Raw genomic sequence first — 25,215 nt, 5'->3', positions numbered from 1 at the left:
GAAAGACTAGGATGGTAAGATGTAACAAGGAAAATAAATCGCTTGGGAAAAGGTGTTAGGGAGCTTCCTTAACCAGTGCACATACGGATCCAAGAATCCCTGGTATTGGAAGAGGTTCAGACGAAATATGCAAAAAATAAATCGCATAGGAAGCAGTGTTCAGCCCTTCACTACGTTCGCTCTCTGCTGTTGTTTGTTTTTTTATGTGTGCTGTGTTGTATATTATTTGTAACCTCAAGGCGAATTATTCACTAAGATAAAGCCCTCTTGTAAGGAAGAAATTAACTCCTTCAGTCCCTGTGTGTGTGTGTGTGTGTGTGTGAACCCCAGATGATTTCTATGTACATTTCCCGGGCTGTGGGAGGTCTGGTAACATTCACTACATATTTTTCCATTAATCCTCCCACTTGAGACAGTTTCATTCACGCAGGTAAAAAGATCTTGTATAGAAGAGGTGCACGAGCCTCGGAAGCCGATGAGATTGAGTAAGAGATTGAGTGAATTAGATGGATGACGATTAGTAGTCATTATCATCCACGTCTTCCCTGGCTGTAACCATACCAGCTTTCTTATAGGGCATTTACTGAAGAGATGGTAAAAATAATAATAATAATAATAATAATAATAATAATAATTTCACAAGATCGTTGATTTTTGATTGAGTGGATTGGATGGATGACGATTAGTATTCATTGTCATCCATTTCCTCTTCCGCAGAATCCATGCCAACTTTTTTTTTTAGAGAGCATTTACTGAAGAGATTGCAAAAAAGCATGTTGATTTTTGATTGAGTGCGTTGGATGGATGACAGTTAGTATTCATTGTCATCCACTTCCTCCTCGGCTGAATCCATGCCAACTTCCTCGTAGTCCTTCTCCAGTGCGGCCAGGTCCTCTCGTGCCTCCGTAAACTCTCCCTCCTCCATGCCCTCCCCCACGTACCAGTGCACGAAGGCTCTCTTGGCGTACATCAGGTCGAACTTGTGGTCCAGACGTGCCCAGGCCTCAGCGATGGCTGTGGTGTTGGAGAGCATACAGACGGCCCGGGACACCTTGGCTAAATCGCCTCCCGGAACAACAGTAGGCGGCTGGTAGTTGATCCCGACCTTGAATCCCGTGGGGCACCAGTCGACGAACTGGATGGTGCGTTTGGTCTTGATGGAGGCGATGGCGGCGTTGACGTCTTTGGGAACCACATCGCCACGGAAGAGGAGACAGCAGGCCATATACTTACCGTGTCTCGGATCACACTTGACCATCTGGTTTGCCGGTTCGAAGCACGCGTTGGTGATCTCAGCCACGGAAAGCTGTTCGTGGTAGGCCTTCTCCACTGATATCACCGGGGCGTAGGTCACAAGAGGGAAATGGATGCGTGGGTACGGCACCAAGTTGGTCTGGAATTCAGTAAGGTCGACGTTGAGTGCCCCGTCGAAGCGCAGCGAGGCAGTGATTGAAGACACGATCTGTCCGATGAGTCGATTGAGGTTGGTGTAGGTTGGGCGTTCGATGTCGAGGTTCCTGCGGCAGATGTCATATATGGCCTCGTTGTCCACCATGAAGGCACAGTCCGAATGCTCCAGGGTGGTGTGGGTGGTCAGGATGGAGTTGTAGGGCTCCACCACTGCCGTTGCCACCTGTATGGGAGGTAGTGTGGCTATACCCATATCACTTTAACCTGGTCTAAAATTGCCATCTCTCCATTTTATATACTGAGTTCTAACAGTAGATTAACACCATAATAAGATGCTGTTCTCTGGTCTAAAATTGCCATCTCTCCAACTTAAATACTGAGTTCTAACATTATATTAACACCATAATAAGATGCTATTCTCTTTTTACTCTAACTTGACCAGAAATTGCCATCTCCATCATGAATGCTGACTTGTAGCAGAAGATTAATACCAGAATATGATGTTCACGAAGAAGTGCCGTGGAAAGGATGTAGAACCATCGTATTGTCTTTTTGCCATTGAGTTACTTGAAATAAGCTCCAAAGGGACAAACATCTGGACCAAGTCAAAATGAAAGAAGTAAATCAAGCGTACGTATACACTATGAGAAAAAAAAAATCGCCAGCCATCAGTGTTTTCAGCATTTCATTTTCCTCTTTCCTCCCCGAAAGTCAGAGAGCTTCCTTCCCTCTCATGCCTTCTTCCATATTTTTTTCTGCTTCTTGTTGATAAAAGTAAATATAGAGACAGAACAACACAAACTCAAATCCTATATATTACAACTTTTTTTTTCTTTTTAACATGGCTGAGATTTTTTTTTTCAATTTGCAACCCATTTCCCGGAGCCCAGTGGCAGAATAGGGCGGTACCAAGACCCTGCATCCGTTCCATGGCACTTCTTCGTGACTAGCACCATATTTCAGTGTTTTTCTCTTGTGATAGCTCAGTAGTCAAAATGGAGAGGGGCAATGTTAGGTCTAGTTGAAGTGAGCGGAGTATAGTTACACCCGCGTAAATACAGCAGTTATCCATTTAACACCCTCCTTCGCCAAGGCCAGTGGGGAAGTATGGAGAAACCTTTGATGAGTGTTATTATTATTATCATTACTATTATTATTATTATTGTTATTATTATTGCTACTACTACTTCTACTACTATTGTCATCATCATCACAATCATCATCACAGCCACCACCACCACCACCATCGTCATCATCATCATCATCATCACAACACTGCCCCCTAACAAGCAGAGGTATACCCACCTGAGGGGCCGGGTATATGGCAAACTCCAGCTTACTCTTCTTCCCGTAGTCCACACTCAGTCGCTCCATCAACAGGGAAGTAAACCCGGAACCTGTGCCCCCTCCGAACGAGTGGAAGATTAGGAAGCCCTGTGGAGTGAGAGAGTGGGGATTAGGGATTTGGGGAGAGAGAGAGAGAGTAGATTAGGGATTGGGGAGAGACAATATTGTGTTTTAGGGATTGGGGAGAAAGACGGTAAATTAGGGACAGGGGGGAGAGTATAGATTAGGGATTGGGGAGAGAGAAGAGATTAGGGATTGGGGAGAGTATAGATTAGGGATTGGGGAGGGAGAAGAGATTAGGGATTGGGAGAGAAGAGATTAGGGATGGGGGACTGATTAGGGATTTTTTTTTTATGTTTTGGTGTGATTTATGAGTATGGTATAAATTAGGAAGCCATGTGGAGAGATTAGGGATTGGGTAGAGAGACGAGAATAGGGATTGGGTAGAGGGACGATAGATTAGAGACTGGGGAGAAACGATAGATAGGGAGAGTGACGATAGATTAGGGGTTGGGGTGAAACAGTAATTTGGGAATTGGGGAGTGAGAATAGAATAAGGATTGGGGAGAGACATTATTTTAGAGACTGAGGAGGGCAACAATAGGTAAGGGATTGGAGAATCTTTAGAGACGAGTGTGATGCGTTGTCACCCCCTTCATTGGCGGGGCAACTCTGGTACTCTATTTCAGCTTCAGACGATTTCCTTCAGCTAAGAGTGAGTTATCGGAGTGTGAGGGTGTTAATACCATCACCATTAACCCTGCCCTGGTGTGGAAACTGGTATTCTTTCTGGCTAATACCAGACGATTTTGTTAAACTGGCAGTGAGTCGTGCTGGGATGTGTTACTCTCTTTTCCATTTTGTTTTCACTTTTCACCTTTCTTTCCTATTTCATTTTACCTTTTCACTTTCATTTCTTCCTTTATTTTTTTCTTCACCTTTTCTTTTACCTTTCCTTCTTTTTTTTCACCTTTCTGTTCACTATATTTTCTCCTTTCTGTGCACCTTTCTTTCTCCTTTCACTTCACCTTTCCATTCAACTTTCTTTCCTTCTGTCTTTCTAGGTCTGTACGGTCTCCTACGACGTCCCATTAAGGCTCCAGACCCAAAGACCTCATCCCTTATTTCTTCGGTCTTCCTGCGTGGGTCCTGCCGCGTGTCTTCAGGTGAGTACAGAGCTCCTAATTACTCGGACACCTTTCCTACCTGTGCTCTAATTACTTCAGTCTACAGAGCTTTCCTAATTAAACCTTTCCTACCTGTGCCCTAATTACTTCAGCCTACAGAGCTCTCCTAATTACACCTTTCCTACCTGTGCTGTAATTACTTCAGTCTGCAGAGCTCTCCTAATTACTCACAGCTTTCCTACCTGTACTCTGATTACTTCAATATACGTAGGCCATACCTTCCTCGCCCAGGTAAGTACAGAGCTCATCTAATTACTGTCACACCTTTTCTTCCTGCTCTGTAATTACTCCGGTCTACCTGGTCGTGTCACCTTACAGACATATTACTCAAATATCCTCAATTTTTTTCCCCCCAGTATGGCGTAAAACACTTCATCATGTCATTTTAAGTCAGGTACGTTCATCTTGTGACATATTTCTTTTACCACCCTTGTTCCAGTATATACAGTTAATTTGTTTTTATCTGATGTCTGTCTGTCTATTTTTTGCCAGACGCCGTAATCCCATATGGGGTGGCCATAAACAAATCGCCTCCACGTTGCCCTGTCCCCGGCCGTTTCACTGCCCTGCTCCCAACTCACGTCCCTCTCTCCCATATACCTTTCCACTCCATCCCTCCATCTCATCCTTGGCCTCTCCCTCCCTCTCTCCCCCTCCACCTCACTCACATACATTCTCCTCGTCAGTCTTTCACTCTCCATCCTCTCCACATGGCCAAACCACCTCATTGTGTTTCACCAAACTGGACTAATTTCACAACTTATATATATATATATATATATATATATATATATATATATATATATATATATATATATATATATATATTTATGTGTCCGACTCTGGGCATAGACTTCACAGCCTGCTCTCAAGGCCCAGTAGTCCTCCTACATACCATACACCTCTCTACATGTCACCACTTCGGCGCTAACACCCACCGTCCATATTGAATACATGCTAGGGCTGTCTCATACAGGACTGGTGTATTGGTATTAGCGGGGGTTCTTATACGACATGTCGGCGGGTCATCTGGTAGATCAGGAAAGTCTGCTTTTATGAAATTCAAATCCTTAAACTGTTCCCTGCCCCAGCCGGGATTCGAACCTGGGTCCATCAGGACTGCAGGCCGCCTCTCTACCGATTCAGCCACCGCCTCCCCCGAGTTGTGTTTGCATGAAGTTAGGAGGTAGCAATGAATCTCCTTGGTTACTAGCCAGATTAACACTCCAGTCTAACTACTACACTTAGCCATCGCCTGAGCTGAAAGGGGTTAGGGATCTTTGTGGAGTTAGAGGATACACACTGTGCCGCAGAACACTTCCCTTCTTAGGCTGTGTGTGTGTGTGTGTGTGTGTGTGTGTGTGTGTGTGTGGTTAAAGGCTCAAAATTTCTTCCCAACCACTTCTGATTCGCAGCTGAGACATCTTCTGCGAATCGACATTCTTGTGGTGTAAGGAGGCTCCCTAGCACCTCTTCCTTACCGGTTTATTTTCCAAACTACCCATTAACGTCCTCCTTTTTGCCTGTTATACGTGTTTAATGTATACATAGATGACATTACCAACACACAAGAATGTAGTAATGAGGCAGAATCAGAATTAAACCAGTAAGGAAGAGGTGTTACGTATGCTTCCCAACACCTCATCCTAAGCAATTTATTTTGCATATGACATCTTCTCGTCCTCTTCTGTTCTACTTAAATCATTCTAATATCACCCTGCTCTGCATAAATAACGTACAAAACGATATTAGCCAGCCGTATCCAAGAATAAATCGGTAAGGAAGAGGTGTAAGGGAGCCCTCTTACCCGACGGGAATACGGGTCTTCATCTTGCAACATCCTAAATTCTCTTGCAGGCTCTCATTGCAATCAACCTTTCACACCACCGCCTCTCGTGCAGTCACTCTTACGTCTTCCATCTCAGTAAATCTTGAATCTTTTACTGTGTGTGTGTTTGTGACAATATCTCCTCGTCTTGCCATCTACCTTTCACACCACTGCCTCTCCTGCAATCATCCACCTCATACAATCTACCATCTTCCTAAATCTTGCATCTCCTTCAGTCTCTCACAATTTTTCAGTCTCATACATTATCTCTTCCATTTGTAGTCTGTCTTCCCATCACTGCAACTCTTCCAGCCATCAAGGAAGACGTAAAGAGCCCGTGAAAAGTTTATAGTTGACTAGGGATTAGGCGACAGGAGTAGGATTGGCAGCTTAGTTAGAAGGGCTGCTTTATCCACAGATTAGGCAGGGAGAAGATGCAGTAAATAAATATAATCGTCATCATTATCATCGTCATCATCATTTTATTTCTCACATTGAAATAAGGAGGTTAATGTACCTAGACTTTTATGCTAATTGGATATTTTTCTAATGGCTTTAATTGCTTTGTTGGTTGTATCTATCTCTCTATCTATCTCTATCTATCTATCTGTTTGTCTGTCTGTCTGTCTATCTATCTGTCTATCTGTGTCTATTTATCTGTCTGTCAAATATCTGGATTATGTAATTTCCTTTGGTGTTCATTTTATTAGTTATTTTCGTTCTTTTATACTAATTATCTTTATTATTATTTTGTTATTCTCTCTCTCTCTCTCTCTCTCTCTCTCTCTCTCCCTAATTCTCGCATCCCTCATTTCCCCAATCCCTCTCTGTCTTTCCCTCCCTTCCCTAATCCCTTTCTTTCCCTGCCCAATTCCAGATATCTAATCCCTAATCCGCACTCCCTAACCCCAATCTCCACTCCTAATCCTCTCTCCATCTCTAATCTCCCATTCTAATTCACCATCCCTAATTCTCAGTCCTAATCCCAATCCTTATCCCCAGCCCTAATCCCAATCCCTAATTCCCAATCCCAACCCTTATCCCCAGCCCCTAATCCCCAATCCCAGCCCTTAATCCCCAGTCCCTAATTCTGTCACAATCCCTAACCCCTAATCCTCAGTTACAATCCCTAACCCCAAATCCTCAATCCCAGTCCCTAATTCTCAGTCCCAATCCCTAACCCCTAATCAGTCCCAATCCCTAATCCCAATCCTTATCCCCAGCCCTGAATCCCAAATCCCAGTTATCAATCCCAATCCCCCAATCCCTAATCCTCACCTGCAGTCCGCTACACTGGTCCGCCAACTTCCTGATTCGATCCAGCACCAAATCCACAATCTCCTTTCCAATCGTGTAATGTCCTCGTGCGTAGTTGTTGGCGGCGTCTTCCTTGCCTGTGATTAGCTGCTCGGGATGGAAGAGGTAGCGGTACACGCCAATCCTCACCTCGTCTGGGGATTGGAAGGGATTGGGTGAGGATTGGAAGGATGGGTGGCCAAGAGAGAGCCATAATTAGAAGTTATATTGAGGTGTTTTAGTGTAAAGGGACACACACACACACACACACACACACACACACACACACACACACACACACACACACACACACACACACACACACACACACACACACACACACACACACATCCCAACTTCTCCCCCCTCCCTACACACACACACACACACACACACACACACACACACACACACACACACACACACACTCACTCACTCACCCACGACAGAAGGCTCCAGATCGACAAACACGGCCCTGGGCACGTGCTTGCCTGATCCCGTCTCGCTGAAGAAGGTGTTGAAGGAGTCGTCAGCGCCCCCGGCATACTTATCCGAAGGGGCCGTACCGTCGGGCTGGATGCCGTGCTCTAGACAGTACAGTTCCCAGCACGCGTTGCCCATCTGCACGCCCGCCTGTCCCACGTGCACGCTGATACACTCACGCTGAAAGAGATGGAGTGTGAGTATGGGTTAGAGGGAGGGCAGCCTGATACCCTCACGCTGATGGAGAGAATTGGAGTGTGAGTATGAGTTGGAGGAAGGACAGCTTAATACCCTCACGCTGGAAGAGAGAAATGGAGTGTGAGTATGAGTTGGAGGGAGGGCAACCTAATTAGTTGATTAGTTTCATATTAGGCAGGTGGTAAGTACAGTAGGTAGGTAGGTAAGGATGTAGGTTGATAGGTGGGTAGGTAGGTAGGTCAGGAAGTAGGTAGATAAATAGGTCGGTAGGTAGGTAGGTCAGGAAGTAGGTAGATAGATAGGTCGGTAGGTAGGTAGGTCAGGAAGTAGGTAGATAGACAGGTAGGTAGGTAAGAATGTAAGTAGTAAAGCATACAGGTGGTAAGGAAGGCAGGTAGGTAAGTACTGGAGGAGGTAGGTGGTAAGTAGGTCGTGGGTGAATGCAGAGGAAAGAGGTGCAGAGAACGGGTTATGAGAGAGAGAGAGAGAGAGAGAGAGAGAGAGAGAGAGAGAGAGAGAGAGATTACATTTTGACAGTTTATTTATACATCAGAAAAAGAAAAGAACATGGACAGAGAGAGAGAGAGAGAGAGAGTTAACATTTAGCTTATACTTAATTTTCTCACAAATAAAATAATGAGGAGGTAAAACGAGTCCTGTATATTGAGAGAGAGAGAGAGAGAGAGAGAGAGAGAGAGAGAGAGAGAGTTAACATTTAGCTTATACTTAATTTTCTCACAAATAAAATAATGAGGAGGTAAAACGAGTCCTGTATATTGAGAGAGAGAGAGAGAGAGAGAGAGAGTTAACATTTAGCTTATACTTAATTTTCTCACAAATAAAATAATGAGGAGGTAAAACGAGTCCTGTATATTGAGAGAGAGAGAGAGAGAGAGACAGACAGACAGACAGACAGACAGACAAAGAGAGAGAAAGACTAAATATATATAAAACGCCCCAGTCATGGCTACAACAAACACAAACACTAAGCTGCCAAGTGGCTGCCTCAAGGAAGTAACATCCTTGGAGACGATGCCGGCGGTGTCTTAACCCACTTGGCCCTCTCATGCTGAGGAGAACTCTTAGTATTTTATTCTAGCTGACACCAGACGATTATATTCAACTGAGTCGGTCATGTTAATCCACTGACTACAGTGTTACGGCCAGCGTCAGACGATCCTATTCTCAGTGAACAGATTTTAATATATTCTGGCTGCCGTTGAACGAACATATACAGCAAGGAAGCCACCGTAGCTAAACACTTAATGAGTCTGGTTACGAACGTGACCTTGTGTTAATGCCTTAGGGTGGCAGTGTGGTGTGATGTATCGCTCGTTGTGGCAGTTGGGTAAGGGTACGATACTACACTTTGAGGTTAGAATCTCTCTCTCTCTCTCTGTCTCTGTCTGTCTGTCTGTCTGTCTGTCTGTCTCTCTCTCTCTCTCTCTCTCTCTCTCTCTCTCTCTCTCTGTTGCTTCAGAACCTTCTTCAAAATGTAAGGAATCATATACGGCAAGTTGTTGTTGTTGTTGTTGTTGTTGTTGTTGGTGGTGGTGGTGGTGGTGGTGTCCGCGATTCAACTGAAACGTAAACCCAGTGAACTGCAGGCTGAAGTTGCCCTTTTCCTGTAGTCAGCCATCCTCCTTTTTTGATAGACAGGGAGGGAGCCGAGGGACATTGGTATAATCGAGTAGAGGAGCCGGCCGGTATAGGTGCCACCACATGAAGGCGTCTATCTCCAGCACCGAGGGCGAGAGTAATCCAGTTTGACAAGGTGGCTGAGAGTACGAGGTGGTGAGGTCACTGATGCAAATACACCGGCAGGAAAAAATGAGAAAAAAAAAAAAAGATGGAAGACAAAAAACTGATTATGTGCTCCATCTTTTTTGCCCTCTCTCCCCTCCCCCTCCCCTCCCTCTCCCAATTCTTCTTCTTCTGTCTTCTTTCCTCCCTCCCCTTCTTCCTTCCCTTCTTCTCCTTTCATTCATTCCTCCTTTCCTGTCTTCCCCTTATATTTACTTCCCTTTTCCCTCCTCCTCTGTGTCTTTCCCTCATTCCCTTTCTCCCTCCTCCTTTCTCCCTTCTTTCCTTTTTTTTTTTTCTTTTTCCTCCCTCTGACCCCTCCTCTCTCTTGTTCTTCCTCCTGCTTCACCATTCCCTCTCCTCCTCCCTCCCTCACAACCAACCCCCTAATCAATCCTTCCTTCCTTCCTTCCTTCCTTCCCTCCTTCCTTCCATCCATCCATCCATCCATCCATCCATCCTGCCCTCCTTCCTTCCTTCCTTCCGTCCTTCTCGCCTTCATTCCTCGGTTAAGCCCATTTTCTTTCCTCCATTTCCATGTTCGTTTCATCACCTCTTGTCTTCTTTCATATTGTTTTGTCTTCCCTTCTTCCCTCCTTCTTTTTCTGTTCTGTTTTTCTTTCTTCCTTTTTTCCATATCTATTTAAATCACATTCTTGATCTGCCTCCTCCTTCTCATAGTATTCCTTTTTCATTATTCTTTTTAATTTTCTCTCTTCCCTCTTTTCCTATTTTTCTTTTACTGTAGTTTCTTTTTCCTTCCATTTTCTCTTTTTCGCTCCGTATGTATTATTATTTTTTTTTTTAGTTTCTTTTTTCTTCAGTTTTTTCTTTATCGCTCCGTATATATTATTATTTTTTTTTTTTAGTTTCTTTTTCCTACCATTTTTTTCATTTTCGCTCTCTTTATATATATATATATATTTTAGTTCATTTTTCCTTCCATTTTCTTTCGTTTTCGCTCCTTATATATTATTTTTTTTTTTAGTATCTTTTTCCTTCCTTTTTTTGGCTCTCCTTTTACTGTACAGTATATTATTTTTAGTTTTTTTCCTTCCATTTTTTTCTTTTTCGCCCTCCTTATATACTTATTTTTTTTCTTATCTTTCTCTTCTGTCATCTTTCTTCCCTTTTTTCTGAGTATCTTTTTCCTCCGTTTTTCCTTTTTCTTATATTCTTAACTTTCTCTAATATTTTTCTTATAATTTTCTTATTTTTCTTCAAACCCTCTGACCTGGGGAGGGAAAATGGTACATGAGAGAGAGAGAGAGAGAGAGAGAGATTTAGTGCTTCGTAAACAGGGAAATTGTACACGCTGTGGGGGAAGAATTTTACACACCAAAATTTTGACTGAAGTGTAGTGTTCTCGCTCGTTTCGCTCGCTTGAAAAATGAAAAATCGGATTTGAGAGGTTGAAAGGTTACTCCTCTCTTTCCTTCCTCTTTTCTTTTTTAATTTTTCTTGTTTACTCTTTTCTTCCTCTTTTCTTAATTATTTTTGTTTACTCGTCTCTTTTCTTCCTCTTTTCCTTCTTAATTTTTCTTGTTTGCTTCTTTCTTTTCTTCCCCTTTTCTTAGTTTTTCATATTTACTTCTCTCTTTTCTTCCTCTTTTCTTAATTATTCTTGTTTACTGCTCTCTTTTCTTCCTCTTTTCTTAAGTTTCTTGTTTACTTCTCTCTTTTCTTCCTCTTTTCTTAATTATTCTTGTTTACTCCTCTCTTTTCTTCCTCTTTTCTTAATTTTTCTGGTTTATTCCTCTTTTTTCTTCCTCTTTTCGTAATTATTCATGTTTGCTCTTTTCTTCCTCTTTTCTTAATTTTTCTTGTTTATTCCTCTCTTTCCTTCCTCTTTTCTTTCTTAATTTTTCTTCTTTTCCCCAACCTCTTCCTTTTCTTTTTCCACCACTACATTATTCTCTCTTCCTCCTCCTCCTTCTCCCTGTCAGAGCGAGTTTTTGCGTGAGGAATACCAAGCGAATCTAACAGGTATTGAAATTAGGGGTGATTGTGTGTGTGTGTGTGTGTGTGTGTATGTGTGTGTGTGTGTGTGTGTGTGTTTGTGTGTGTTTGTGTGTGTTTGTGCGTTCGTGTATGTGTGTGTGTGTGAGAGAGAGAGAGAGAGAGAGTAAAAGTGATGAAAGAATGAGAGGTGGATGGCATGAAGGACGTGAGGGAGGGAGGGGGAGGGAAGAAGGAAAGAAGAAAGGGAGGAAAGATAGAAGGAATGAGAGAGTGAAGAAGATGAAGGGAAAGATGGAAATTGAGAGGGTGAGGAAGGAGGAGGGTAGGAGGGAGAAAGAAGGAGGGATGGATAAAGCTGGGAGAGGGAGGAAGGAGGAGGAGGAGAAGAGGGAGGGGAGGGATGGGGGGAGTTAAAAAAAAAAAGAAAGGTGAAGGAGAGAGGGAGGGAATGGAAGCAGGGAGAGGAATGAATAATGGTTAGATTAGAAGAAGGGGGAGGGGGAGAGGAGGGGGAAGAGAGAAAAGGGGGAGCGTAGAGGGAGGGGGTGCGATGGGTGAGGGTGGGGGGAGGGGGTGTGAAGGGAGAGGGAGGGGGGAGGGGGTTAGGGCAGTGGACAGGTAACCAAGCGTCTGTGCTCTCAAGGTTAAGCCATATAGGGCGGTGGGTGGGAGGGGGTGGGCAGAGAGAGAGAGATTGGTGGGTGGGTGGTGGGCAGAGAGAAATTGGTGAGTGGGCTAGGTGGGATGTAGGGTGGGTTGGGGTGAGTGGGATAGGGGGTAGAGAGAGGGATTGGTGGATGGGGTGGGTGCGGTAGGTGGGATGGAAGGTGGAGAGAGGGGTTGGTGGGAGGGTTGGAGGGTAGAGAGAGGGACTGGTGAGTGGGGTGGGTGGGATAGAGGGTGGAGAGAGGGGTTGGTGGGTGGGATGGAGGGTAGAGAGAGGGACTGGTGAGTGGGGTGGGTGGGATAGAGGGTGGAGAGAGGGGTTGGTGAGTGGGGTGGGTGGGATGGAGGGTGGAGAGAGGGGTTGGTGGGTGGGATGGAGGGTAGAGAGAGGGGTTGGTGGGTGGGATGGAGGGTAGAGAGAGGGACTGGTCGGTGGGGTAGGTCGGATAGAGTGTAGGATGAGGTGTGGGTGGGTGGAATGGAGGGCAGAGAGAGATTGGTGGGTGGGATGGGGTGGGGTGGAATGGAGAGAGGGATTGGTGGGTGGAGAGATGGAGTGGGTGTTAGAGGGAGCGTATAAGACAGAGGATGGGAGATTGGTGAGGGATTGGGGGATGGATAGCTGATTGGGCGGAGGGGATGGAGGATTGGGTGGGAGTAGGGAGAATGATTGGTGGATGGTTGAAGGACGGAGTTGGGTAGGTGGGTGGGAAAAGGGTAGGGGAAGGGATTGGGTGGATGGATAGTGGGTGGAGGGTACGGCTGGTGCGTGGAATGGGACAGAGTAGACGTGTGTGGGGTGGGCTGGGTGCGAGAGAGAGAGAGAGAGAGAGAGAGAGAGAGACAGACAGACAGACAGACAGACAGAAGAAGTGGGTATAAAAGGGTCGGGTGGAGTAGGGTGGGGGAGCGTGAAGGAGAGTGGGTGGAGGTAGAGGTGTGTGGGCGGGGTTAAGAGGTCAGGGTGGGTGGGTGTCAGAAAGTGGAGAGAGAGAGAGAGAGAGAGAGAGAGAGAGAGAGGGGGAGAGAGAGAGAGAGAGAGAGAGTATACTAGATGTGAAGGAAGGTAAAATGAACGGATTAACTCTTTCCAGCGAGTAGAGGCCCACACATAAGCCAAATAAATAGCGTAGCGGAGTGATGGTAGCGTGTATAGGACTGGATAAAAGTATTTCTTGGTGTTAAGCAGTGAGGAATGGCAGGATTTGTGGGTGGGGGTGGGGCATGGTTTGTTACACCCGCGCTTGCGAAGTGAGAGTGGGTTTGTGGGGTGGGTGTGTGGATGAGTGGGTTGTGTGTGTGTGTGTGTGTGTGTGGGGTGGATGAGTGGGTTTTGTGTGTGTGTGTGTGTGTGGGGTGGATGAGTGGGTTTTGTGTGTGTGTGTGTGTGTGTGTGTGTGTGTGTGTGTGTGCTGGGTGGATGTGTGTGTGTGTGTTGGGTGGACGTGTGTGTGTGTGTGTGTGTGTGTGTGTGTGTGTGTGTGTGTGTGTGTGTTTTAGTCCTGTAACAGTTTATCCAATTTTCAAACTTTGGAAGGGTTGAGGGTCAGCCAAGGAAGACATCTGCATTTTAGATCAGTATATCAAGAGTCAGGTTCACAGAGAAAGGGCAGAGTTTGTTCTAGGAAAATCAACCCACACAGTTTTTCTCCGATTTAGACCAAACTTGGTGGTATGGTTGAGGGTCAGGATAGAAAGAAGCCGTTCAGTTTTCAGAACAATTAGTCAAAGGTCAAAGTTCGATCCGTGTGTCTGTGCGAATAAAATGACTCACTTTTGATCTGATGTGGACTTAAATTGGAAGGGTTGAAGATCAGCCAAGAAGTTGAGGTGTAGTTTTTTTTTATAATAGATCAAAGTCAATGTCACAGGGAAAGGTCAATTTAATTCTGACATAATATTATCTAAGAGAGAGAGAGAGAGAGAGAGAGAAATGGTCATGCGGTAAACCAGTTCTTCTGGAACTTGCCTGACCACCTTTTCTCTCTCTCTCTCTCTCTCTCTCTCTCTCTCTCTCCTTCGTTCATCCTTCTTCTTTCCTAACCTCGTCCCTCCTTCTCTTACTCCCGCCATTTTGATCACGTTTTCCCTCCTGCCCTCCTGTTCCTTTGCCTTTCCCTCCCTCCCCCCTCCCTCCCTCCCTCCTTCTTTCTCTCCCTCCTCCCTCCTCCATCCATCTTCCCTAATATTACCTCTTTCCTCCCTTCCTTTTTCTCTCCCCTCCATCGCTTCTTTCTTCAATTTTTCTTCATTTTCCCTATTTTTCACCTGTTCCTCTCTCTCTCTCTCTCTCTCTCTCTCTCTCTCTCTCTCTCTCTCTTTCTACCTCCTTACCTCCGTTGTTTCCTCCATCCTATCTGCTTTCCTCCATCTCTCTCCTCCCTCCCTCCCTCCGTCTCAGTTTTCTTTATCTCGCTCCATCCCCCTCCTCTCTCTCTCTCTCTCTCTGCCTACCTGTCTGTCCGTCTGTTTCTGTCTCTGGCTATCCATCCATGTATCTATCCATCCATCCATCCATCCATCCATCTACCTACTTATCTATCTATCTATATATCTATCTACCTACTTACCTACCTACTGTACCTACCTACCTACCTACCAATCTATATCTATCTGTCTGTCTACCGTGTCAAGGCATATATCTTAATACAGCACTTAATCACAAAATATCTTTGTGTATAAATATTCTATGTTACCTTGACGCCGTATACATGAAATTCTCTGTGTCTGTCTGTCTGTCTGTGTCTCATTGTTTTTCTGGGTATCTGTCTGTCTGTCCGTCTGTCTGCCTCCTTTTGGGTATATATCTGTCTGTCTCTCTGTCTGTCTGTCTCTATCTGTCTCCTTTTGGGTATATATCTTTCTGTCTGTCTTTCTGGCTATCTCTGTCTGTCTTTCTGGCTATCTATCTGTCTTTCTGGCTATCTATCTGTCTTTCTGGCTATCTATCAATCTGTCTGTCTGTCTGTCTATCTGTCTGGCTATCTATCTGTCTGTCTGTCTTTCTGGCTATCTGTCTGTCTTCTTGTCTATCTATCAATCTGTCTGTCTTTTTGCCTGTCTGGGTACCTTTCTCTCTGTATCTGTCTAACTCTGTCTCTCTGAATTCGTAACTGCCACTGTACAGTAAATATCCTGCCTGTCTATCTCTTACTTCGTCTGTCTGTCTGTCTGGCTTCGTCTCTCTACCGCTATAAATCATGTCTGTCTCCCTTTAACTTCGTCTGTCTGTGTCTGTGCCAGTTTTTAGAAATCTTACATCCGGTCTGTCTGGCTCACTTAATCCATCTGGGTCTGTGTGTGTGTGTGTGTGTGTGTGTGTGTGTGTGTGTGTGTGTGTGTGTGTGTCTGGTTCTGTGTGTGTCTGTGTGTCTCTGGCTGTGTGTATGTCTGTGTGTATGTCTGTCTTATGTTTCGTGTTCATGCGGCATCAGTCAGGTGGATGGAGTTACGTCAGTGTGTGTGTGTGTGTATTTATATAACCTGTTAATCAGTTTGTAAACTTCTGACCGTGTGTGTGTGTGTGTGTGTGTGTGTGTGTGTGTATTTATATAACCTGTAGATCAGTTTGTAAACTGGTGACTGTGTGTCCATGTGTGTATGTGTGTGTGTGTATATATATATATATATATATATATATATATATATATATATATAACGTGTAGATCAGTTTGTAAACTTGTGATCGTGTGTATATGTGTGTGTGTGTGTGTCACACAACCTCTAACTGGCTCAGTAATCTGGTTCAATAATTTTACAAGCACACACACACACACACACACACACACACACACACACACACACACACACACACACACACACACACACACACACACACACACACACACACACACACACACACACACACACACATAGGGTCACTGTTGCTGAGGGTTGATGTAGTCGTTGATGTGTAGTGCTGTTTGTATATTAACTTATGTATATTATTTTTGGCACATTATTAGTGGTGATGATGATGACCACAACGACGATGATGTTGATGATGATGGTGGTGGTGATGATGATGATGGTGGTGGTGATGAGATGTTGGACTCTCTCTCTCTCTCTCTCTCTCTCTCTCTCTCTCACACACACACACACACACACACACACACACACACACACACACACACACACACACACACACACACACACACGAGTTACGTAGACCACACAGACCTTGTAGTTCGGTCTGCGTGGTCCGGCCTTGAGGTTAATAGAACAACTTACTTTCTAACAACAACTTCAAGACCAGAACAGGATAGCGACGTAGAGACAGACCGAGACAGACAGACAGACAGACCCAGTGCATACATGAATACAGACACAGACAGAGACGGACAGACACAAATTAATATATCACGTACATACATACAGACAGACAGGTAAATATATAGTTAGATTGAGAAATATAAACATAGATAGATAAAGAGAGAGAGAGAGAGAGAGAGAGAGAGAGAGAGAGAGAGAGAGAGAGAGAGAGAGAGACCCAGTGCATACATGCTCATAGATGCAGACAGACAGACTGATAGATCCAGTGCACACACACACACACACACACACACACACACACACACACACACACACACACACACACACACACACACACACACACACACACACAGTTCAGAGTTACCGGCGTTGTATGAGAGGGAGAAGGAGGGGGAGGGAGAGAGAGAGAGGGGGGTGATATTTCAGACAAGGGGTATCTTATATTGTGGTCAGGCCTGCTTACTTCATGCATGCAGTCTCTCTCTCTCTCTCTCTCCCCGCAATAGATACAGTAAGTAGATAGACGGACGGATATACACAGATAAACATGATATAGAGATAGATAGATAAATAGACAGGTAGATAAGTAGACAGATAGATAAGTAGATATAGATACTGAATATTACCTAGAATCCCAGCTACATATAAATCGCAAAGACAGGTTGAAATAATTACAGTTGTTTTTGTTTTTTGTTGCTGTTGTTTTGACTCGAGGCTCATCCGGACGCCCTGACACCTTTTACTGAGCGATTTATTTTGCGTATTTCACCTTAACTTTTATTTATTTATTGATTTGTTTATTTTTTACATTGACAGTTTGCATTACTATTAAACAAGACGACATTGAGTTGTAATGTGAAGAATGAATCGCAAAGAAACAGGTGTTGCGGAAATTCCTCAGAACCACGTAAGATAGTGACCCAAAACACGTAAGATAATGACCCAGGAAAAACGGGTTTGAATATTGAGCTGTAGTATGCTTGGAAATTCCCTAACACCTCTTCTTTAGCTATTTATTTTCACATTACACCTCACTGTTGTACGTTACTGATGCGAATTAAACCTCACTGTCGATATTAAGGCGACATAATATATAAGAGAATAGTAAGGTGTAATGGGCAGAATAATTCGCTAAGGAAGAGGTGTCAGGAACCCCCCCACGCCAGCCAGAATACGAATTTAAGGGATAAGAAAATTTTGAAGGAAAGTGAGAATGTTGATCAAAATATTAGAATGAGAAGTGAAATTTTAAGGTTGTGGGAGAGAGAGAGAGAGAGAGAGAGAGAGAATGCCAAGGAGGGAGGGAGGGAGGAAGAGAAAGTAGGACGAAGTAATAAAGAGAGGAAGAAAGAGAGAGAGTGGGAGAAGGGAGGGGGGGGAGAGAGAGAGAGAGAGAGAGAGAGAGAGAGAGAGAGAGAGAGAGGATGCTTGCAAGGGAGGGAGGAAATATGCAAGAGGGAGGAAGGAAAGGAGGAGGAGGAGGGAGGGTGCATGAGTGAGTGAGGGAGGGAGGATGCAAGAAGGGGTGAAGGAGATGGAGAGGGAGAGGGGAGGAGGGAGAGAAGGAGGGAGAGACAGTGGGTGGGAGGGAGGGATGGAGAGATAGAGGGTGGGAGGGAGGGAGGAAGAGAAGGAGGGAGAGGGTGGAAGGGAGAGGGAGGTAGAGACCGGTCAGACTTGTGTAATGTGTAGTTTGGGTGATAAGGGAGGGAGGGGAGGACTGGGAGGGGGAGAGGAATTGGAGAGAGGGAGGGAAGAGAGAGGAATGGAGGGAAGGAAGAAGAAAGAGGGAGATGGGGGAGAGGAGGGAGGAAGAGGATGATTAGGAGAGAGAGAGAGAGAGAGGGAGGAGGGAAGATTGCGAAAGAAGGTGCATCAGGTGAATAAGAATTAATGTAAGGAGAGAGAGAGAGAGAGAGGGCAAGCAGGGCACAAGACGCTTTCACCACTGCCACATTTAAGATTTTTTTTTTCATTAACATCCATTTACATTATTCACACCTTAAACTGACGATTTCTTTCTTATCAGCGGTTTTCAGTGATTAAAGGACGATTTTCTATTTATACGTCATTTCTTAAACGATTTTTCATGTATAATTATTTTCCTTGTTGACGATTTTCATGTATTCATAGACGATTTTTTTTCCTAACAGGCCTTTTAATATAACATCCATTATTGTTTTTTTCATACGATTTCTCTGTTTTTCAATTATCAGACGAATGTATGAATAACCCCTTCAGTACGATTTTTTTTTAATTGCTGTATCAGATTTATTCAGCTGAGGAGGAGTTGTGTGTATCCATAAGCAGCCACTCTCTCTCTCTCTCTCTCTCTCTCTCTCTCTCTCTCTCTCTCTCTCTCTCAGGTGCCTGAACTGATGGGGCAAAAGTGAATTGGATGATAGATAGATAGACACACTGATAGATAAATAGAAAAAAAAGCACGGTACACAAAATTCTCTCTCTCTCTCTCTCTCCAGCCAGATCTTGAAATATTTGGGGATTATTTTTAGACTGAGGTAGTTGGATAAACCTTCATTAGCCTCTTTTGTCCTAAATCCAATTGTCCTTTAGTGGCAAAATAAATAAAATAAATCAATAAAGGAAATAAATAATGACAAAAGCAGATAAATAAATAAGGGAATAAATAACGAAATAAGAGAAGGAAATAAGTCAGTAAATAAAGCAAATAAATAAGATAAATAAATAAATAAGGATGTAGGTAAATAAACAAGTAAGAAAACATAAAGCAAGTAAATAAATAAGCTATTAAATAAAGCCAATAAGTAAGGAAACAAAGCAAATAAATAAATAAGCTAATATATAAAGGAAATAAGTAAGGAAACAAATAAAGCAAATAAATAAATAAGCTAATAAATAAAGGAAATAAGTAAGGAAACAAATAAAGCAAATGAATAAGCATATGAATAAAGCAAGTAAATAAGGAAATAAATCAATAAGCAACTCCATAAATCATCGTTCTGGAGTTGCATAAGGAGCAAGAGAGCCTACGGAAATATGAAGCTGATTGTATTTAGCATAGAAGGCTTCCTAACGCCTCTTCCTTAGCGATTTATTCCGCATAGTGTACCTTAGCTTTGTCAGGTGTGTTATTTTTTTTATTTTTTTTAATGCAAGGAAGAAGGAACCTAAGGCCAGGAGCCCGCAAACCGTTCCTTCCAAGAAAAAAAAGAAATACAAAAGGGAGCCAAATTCAAGATCCGTTCATTTTGAGATTTACCTTTGTCTTTTTAATTTAGTTTTTATCACTGAAATGCAAGGGGATGTTTTAGTATACAGATTAAGTCGCTAAAGAGGAATTGTTACGAAGTCCCACAGAACCACAAGATCGAGATGAACAAAATAATTCGCTGAGGGACTGGCGTAACGGGATCTGAGGTTTGATGTACAGAATAAACCACTAAGGAAGGGGTATTACGGAATCTCCAGAGCTAGTTAAGAGGACATAGGTACAACTTGCTAGATAAATCGCTTAGAAGAAGGTGTTAAGAAATCTCCATATCCTGTTAGAACCCGTGCCCATGAACTTAGATGTTAGATAAGGACGTGGATGTTAGATAAAGACTTAGGTGTTAGATAAGGACTTGGGTGTTAGATAAGGACTTGGGTGTTAGATAAGGACTTAGGTGTTAGAAGAGGTGTTAGATAAAGACTTAGGTGTTAGATAAGGACTCAGGTGTTAGATAAGGACTTAGGTGTTAGATAAGGACTTAGGTGTTAGAAGAGGTGTTAGATAAGAACTTAGGTGTTAGATAAGGACTTAGGTGTTAGATAAGGACTTAGGTGTTAGATAAGGACTTAGGTGATAGATAAGGACTTAGGTGTTAGATATGGACTTAGGTGTTAGATAAGGTGTTAGATAAGGACTTAGGTGTTAGATAAAGTGTTAGATAAGGACTTAGGTGTTAGATAAGGCCTTTGGTGTTAGATAAGGACTTAGATAACGACTCAAGTGTTAGATAAGGCCTTTGGTGTTAGATAAGAACGTACCATGTCGATGATAGAGCGAGTGTGCGTGTGAGAGGGTTGATCTGCACTGCCCAGCCCTCCTGCCCTCCCCTCCTTATATACCCCCGTGCCCTGCCAGCCCCATCACGTGACCTGGGGGAGGGATGGTGGTTACAGGTCGTGGTGGTGGTGTCTGGTGGTGAGTGGGTAGTCGTGGTGGTGGTGGGTAGTGTATTGCATGTGTGGTAGTGTTGGTGGTAGTGTGTGTGGTTGTGTATGGTGGTGGTGTGTGGGTGTGGTGGTGGTGTCTGGTTGTGAGTGGTTAGTCGTGGTGGTGGTGGTGGGTAGTGTATTGCGTGTGTGGTAGTGTTGGTGGTAGTGTGTGTGTGGTTGTGTATGGTGTGGGTGTGGTGGTGGTGTCTGGTGGTGGGTGGGAAGTCGTGTTGTTGGTGTGTAGGTGGTGGTGGTGGTGGTGGTGGTGGGTAGTGTATTGCATGTGTGGTAGTGTTGGTGGTAGTGTGTGTGGTTGTGTATGGTGGTGGTAGTGGTAGTAGTGTATGAATGTTGGCAATATTAGTGGTGGGGTGGTGGTGGTGGTGAGATGAGGTGGTGATGTTGGGGATGTTAGTGTGTGGTGGGAGGTGATGGGGAGGGAACAACAGATGATGGTGGTAGTGATGATGGTTGTGGTAATGGTGGTGGTAGTGTGGGGCGATGTGGTGGTGGGTGGGTGTGGTAATAGTAAATGATGATGATGATAGTGTAGTGATGATGGTGGCTGATGGTAGGTGTGGTGATAGAAATGATGGTACTGAGTAGTGTGTGGTGAGCATTGGTGGTGATAATAGTAGTGATGATGAGATAACGGGATGGTGGCGGTAGTGTGGGTGGTGCTGGAGATGATGATCGTTGTGGTGTGTGGTGGTAGTGGTGTAGTTGGTGATGGTAAAGATAGTTACTTGTGGTGAGATGTGGTGGATGGTGGGGATGATGATGGTTGAGGTGTGTGGTGATAGTGGTAGTGATGTGGTGGTGACGGTAGTGGTTGATGGTGAAATGTGTGTGATGAAAGTTGTAAGTGCGAGTAGTATTAATAATAATGATGATGATGATGATGGTGATTGTTGTTGTGGTGATGGTGATGATTTTTGTTGTGGTTGTGGTGGTGGTGGTGAATGGAACGATAATGAATGGCAGTAGTAACATTGGGTGTGGTGGTGGAGAGGGACGCCTTCACGTGGTGGCACTGATATAGTCCTGCGGATCCACTGCCCGGCTATACAAGTGTCCCTAACCTCCCTCCCTGTGCCCCGAAAGGAGTATGGTGGACTACAGGAGGGCAACATGAGCCTGCAGTCCACTGGGTTCACGTTTCAGAAGAACCTGGGTCTACTACTACTACTACTAGCACCACCACCATCACCACCACTGTACTACTACTACTACCACCACTACTACTACTACTACTACTACTACTACTACTACTACTACTACTACCACCACCACCACTACTACTACTACTACTGCTACTGCTACTGCTACTACTACTACTACTACTACTAGTGATTGGGGGTTGTGTTGGTGGTAGAGGATTGTTGGTGACCCTGGTAGGCAGGGTAGATAAGGTGGTACTGGGTAGTTGTTGAGGTCACAGAGGTAGATGACAGCAAGTTCAAAGGGACGGCAGTTTTTTTTTTTTTTTTTAAGTAAGACAGGAGAAAGCAGCCTTATTTATTGACAGTCGGTCTTACATATCTGGGAGACTGAATGGAAGTGAATGAGGTCTCTCTCTCTCTCTCTCTCTCTCTCTCTCTCTCTCTCGTTACCCCCTAGGAGTGAGTAAGAGTATGTAATAAAAACAAATGAATGCTGAAATCTTCGAAGAATTTTCCCTTAAGTAATAAATCCTTCATTCATTATTCACTTATTTCTTGCCCCATCAATAGCGTAGGGGCCCGGGGCTAGGCTGATTGGTGTCGAAAGAAGGTTAGAGTGACCAGTCGCTAGTCCCTGAGAGGCATGTGAGCAGTAACTTCATATTTAAACCCTTCTAGACCACAAGGAGCGCCTTAACCCACTAGACCACCAGGCGTCCAGTTATATGGTTACCACCCAGCGTAGTAAATAAGTGTGATATTGCCGGGGGGGAATCATGGTTGAAGTGGTGGTGAGTGGGGATGAGAGGAGGGCGATTCTATAGTCTGTTTAATCTAACCTGGCAAGTGTTCTTAAGTGATGGCACAGTGTAGTTAGAGTGCGGAGTTGATTTGACTAGTAACCAAGGAGACTCATTCCTCATTATTAAGACTCGTCGCATTTCCTACAACCACGACTGATTATTGAGGTCTGTGTGAGTGGCCCGGTTCCATCAGATGAAAACAAAGCGAGTGAAGGAACAGGTGTTGGTGAATGAGAGTAGGGCAGGGAGGCGCCGGAGTGTACCTGTGTATCTTACGTGTCTGTGCCTAATACCTAATACCGCCGTGCTTGTAAAACCGGCAGTGAAAGGTTGGGGGAGAGTGGGGAGAGAGGGTAGGAAGTTCAGCCCTTATACCTCACCCCTATTCCACCCACCTTACACCAGCCCACCCACTCCCTCCTTCCTCATACTCCCACCCCACCCACCATGCACCATGTCCTTCCTCATCCACCCACCCTACCCATTTCCTCCATCTTTACCCACTCCACCGCCCACTCTACTTCCCCACCCACCCTTCTTCCCACCCACCCACCATCCACTCCTTTCCTCACTCACCCAAGCCTTCTACGTCCCCCACTTATACTTGGATGAGTCAGTTGTGCATAAGTGAGCATTTTCCTCACGTACAGTTATGCCTCTTGATGCAAATATGTGGCCGATGGAGCATATTAAATGGCCTTGCTGACTGGGGTGAGGTAAGGTCCAGAAATACGAGAAAGCATAAAAGGTGGAACACTATCAAGACGCTATTACCAGTGACATGGGCCACTCACTCATTAACTCATCATGCAAGCCCTTGGAATCCTGACTTCACCTCATGAACATATCCATCTGGACATTGTATTATTATTATTATTATTATTATTGTTATTATTATAAATTCGTTTCACATACACAAACATCATTCATACTTTTCTAATTCTATCTTCGCCTTACAGACATACCCATCAGTACACACATACGTATCTTTATTTTTATTTATTTATTTATTTACAGATGCTGTTTACAGGTTTATTTGTTTATATATTGATTTATTTACAGATGCAGTTTACAAGTAGAGGTGTCAGGCAGCCATCCTACCCAACAAACCCAGCATTTCCTGTCCCCAGCGACTGAGAAAAGGTAAGTAACAGTAGACAAGGCTGCTGTAGGGCTTGATAATGGTCTCTTTGTCAACAGTGTCCCTTGATTTACAGGTTAGGGTAGATTAAGTTAGGTTGCTATATTGAATTAGACCAAAGACTTCCTGCTTAGGTTAGGTTATAAAATTAGGTTATATTAGCTAGGCTGGTTTAGGTGTCTTCCGGTTAGGGTGCGTTAGATTTGAGTAGGTTTAGGTTAGGTTGCTGGGTTAGGCTTCATGTGGTTAGGGTGCGTTAGATTTGAGTAGGTTTAGGTTAGGTTGCTGGGTTAGGCTTCATGTGGTTAGGGTGCGTTAGATTTGAGTAGGTTCAGGTTAGGTTGCTGGGTTAGGCTTCATCTGGTTAGGGTGCGTTAGATTTGAGTAGGTTCAGGTTAGGTTGCTGGGTTAGGCTTCATCTGGTTAGGGTGCGTTAGATTTGATTAGGTTTAGGTTAGATTGGATTCCGCACAGTTGTTTCGTTAGCTGTGATGTTATTAAGTAAGGTTAGTTTTTTATAGGTAAGGTTAGGTTAGGTTAGGTTTGGCGAGCCAGTGTTAGTCTAGGTTACTTTAGACCTTCTCTAGGACAATGTGTAACCTGATTCACTTCTTACTACCGCTTAGAGAAAAATTTTACCACATAGTTAAGTGGATGTAGTTCTGTATGTGCAGGAAGTTTGTGAAGGAAGGCTTTGTGTGGGTTCCTGGCCTTTGGTTCCTTCTTCCTTGCATAAAAAAAAAAAAGTGTGCAGATTTGCTATGGTAGAAAAAGGGTTGAGTTTGTGAAGGAAGATGAGGGGTTTGTTTAGCGCAGGGAGAAACAACACAAACAGCTGTGGAGTTGTTTGTCAAGGAAGAAAACAGCCTTAGAGTTTGTGGAGAGAGATGTGGGATTGGTGGAGCAAGACAAGAGCTGTGGAGAGTGTGTTTGTGCAAGGAGACAACTGGGGTGTGTGTACAAGAAGAAAATAGCTGTGAAGAGTGTGTAGGAAGGTTTGTGTAGGGGGAGGTTGTGTGTGTGGGTGGGGGGTTGTGTGTGTGTGGGGGGGTTTGTGTGTGTGTGTGTGTGTGTGTGTGTGTGTGTGTGTGTGTGTGTGTGTGCAAGAAGAAGACAGGGAGGAACTTGTGTAGGAAGGCAGGAGGGGGAGGGAAAGAGGGAGAGGACAAACACATGCAACAGACAGGCAGACGTGGATGGGGGGTAGGGAGGCAGGTAAAAACAAAGAGGTGGGAGGGAAAGAGAGAGAAGGAGGGATGGAGGGAAGGAAGGAGGGAGGGATGGAGGGAAGGAAGGAGGGAGGGATGGAGGGAAGGAAGGAGGGAGGGATGGAGGGAAGGAAGGAGGGAGGGAGAGAAGCGGTGGATGAGTCAGTAGAGGATTGGCTAGAGGTCTTGTCGTGGCCACGGGAGATATCATACTAACGGGAAGAGGAATAAAAGGATAAAAAAATAAGTTGGAACGAGTTTATGGA

General features: G+C 44.3%; 1 protein-coding gene across 1 annotated transcript; it reads right to left on the bottom strand.

The window, feature by feature from the left end:
* Window positions 1–429: 429 nt before the first annotated feature.
* LOC145397693 (tubulin alpha-1D chain-like) lies at window positions 430–20,498 on the bottom strand. The gene is made up of 5 exons (XM_080270737.1): window positions 20,464–20,498; window positions 7,509–7,731; window positions 7,051–7,223; window positions 2,716–2,844; window positions 430–1,633 (listed from the first exon to the last, which is right to left on the bottom strand). Exons 1-5 carry the CDS (start codon window positions 20,464–20,466, stop codon window positions 812–814), a joined length of 1,350 nt encoding a protein of 449 aa, XP_080126863.1. The 5' UTR covers window positions 20,467–20,498; the 3' UTR covers window positions 430–811.
* Between the last annotated feature and the right edge of the window lie 4,717 nt (window positions 20,499–25,215).

The sequence above is a fragment of the Coenobita brevimanus genome, chromosome 42 (genome assembly GCF_032717465.1).
Source record: "Coenobita brevimanus isolate Jiangsu-jjx chromosome 42, ASM3271746v2, whole genome shotgun sequence".
In the NCBI taxonomy this organism is placed as follows: Eukaryota; Metazoa; Arthropoda; class Malacostraca; order Decapoda; family Coenobitidae; genus Coenobita; species Coenobita brevimanus.
Note: the sequence above shows the minus strand (reverse complement) of the source record. Positions and strands in the feature narration are given on the sequence as shown.

What these genes read in the sequence shown, in the direction of transcription:
- LOC145397693 (XM_080270737.1), bottom strand. An exon ending in TCTGGAGCCTTCTGTCGTGG is followed by an intron (nt 7,224 to 7,508) that starts GTGAGTGAGTGA and finishes TCCAATCCCCAG; the next exon opens with ACGAGGTGAGGATTGGCGTG. An exon ending in ACCAGTGTAGCGGACTGCAG is followed by an intron (nt 2,845 to 7,050) that starts GTGAGGATTAGG and finishes CTCACTCCACAG; the next exon opens with GGCTTCCTAATCTTCCACTC.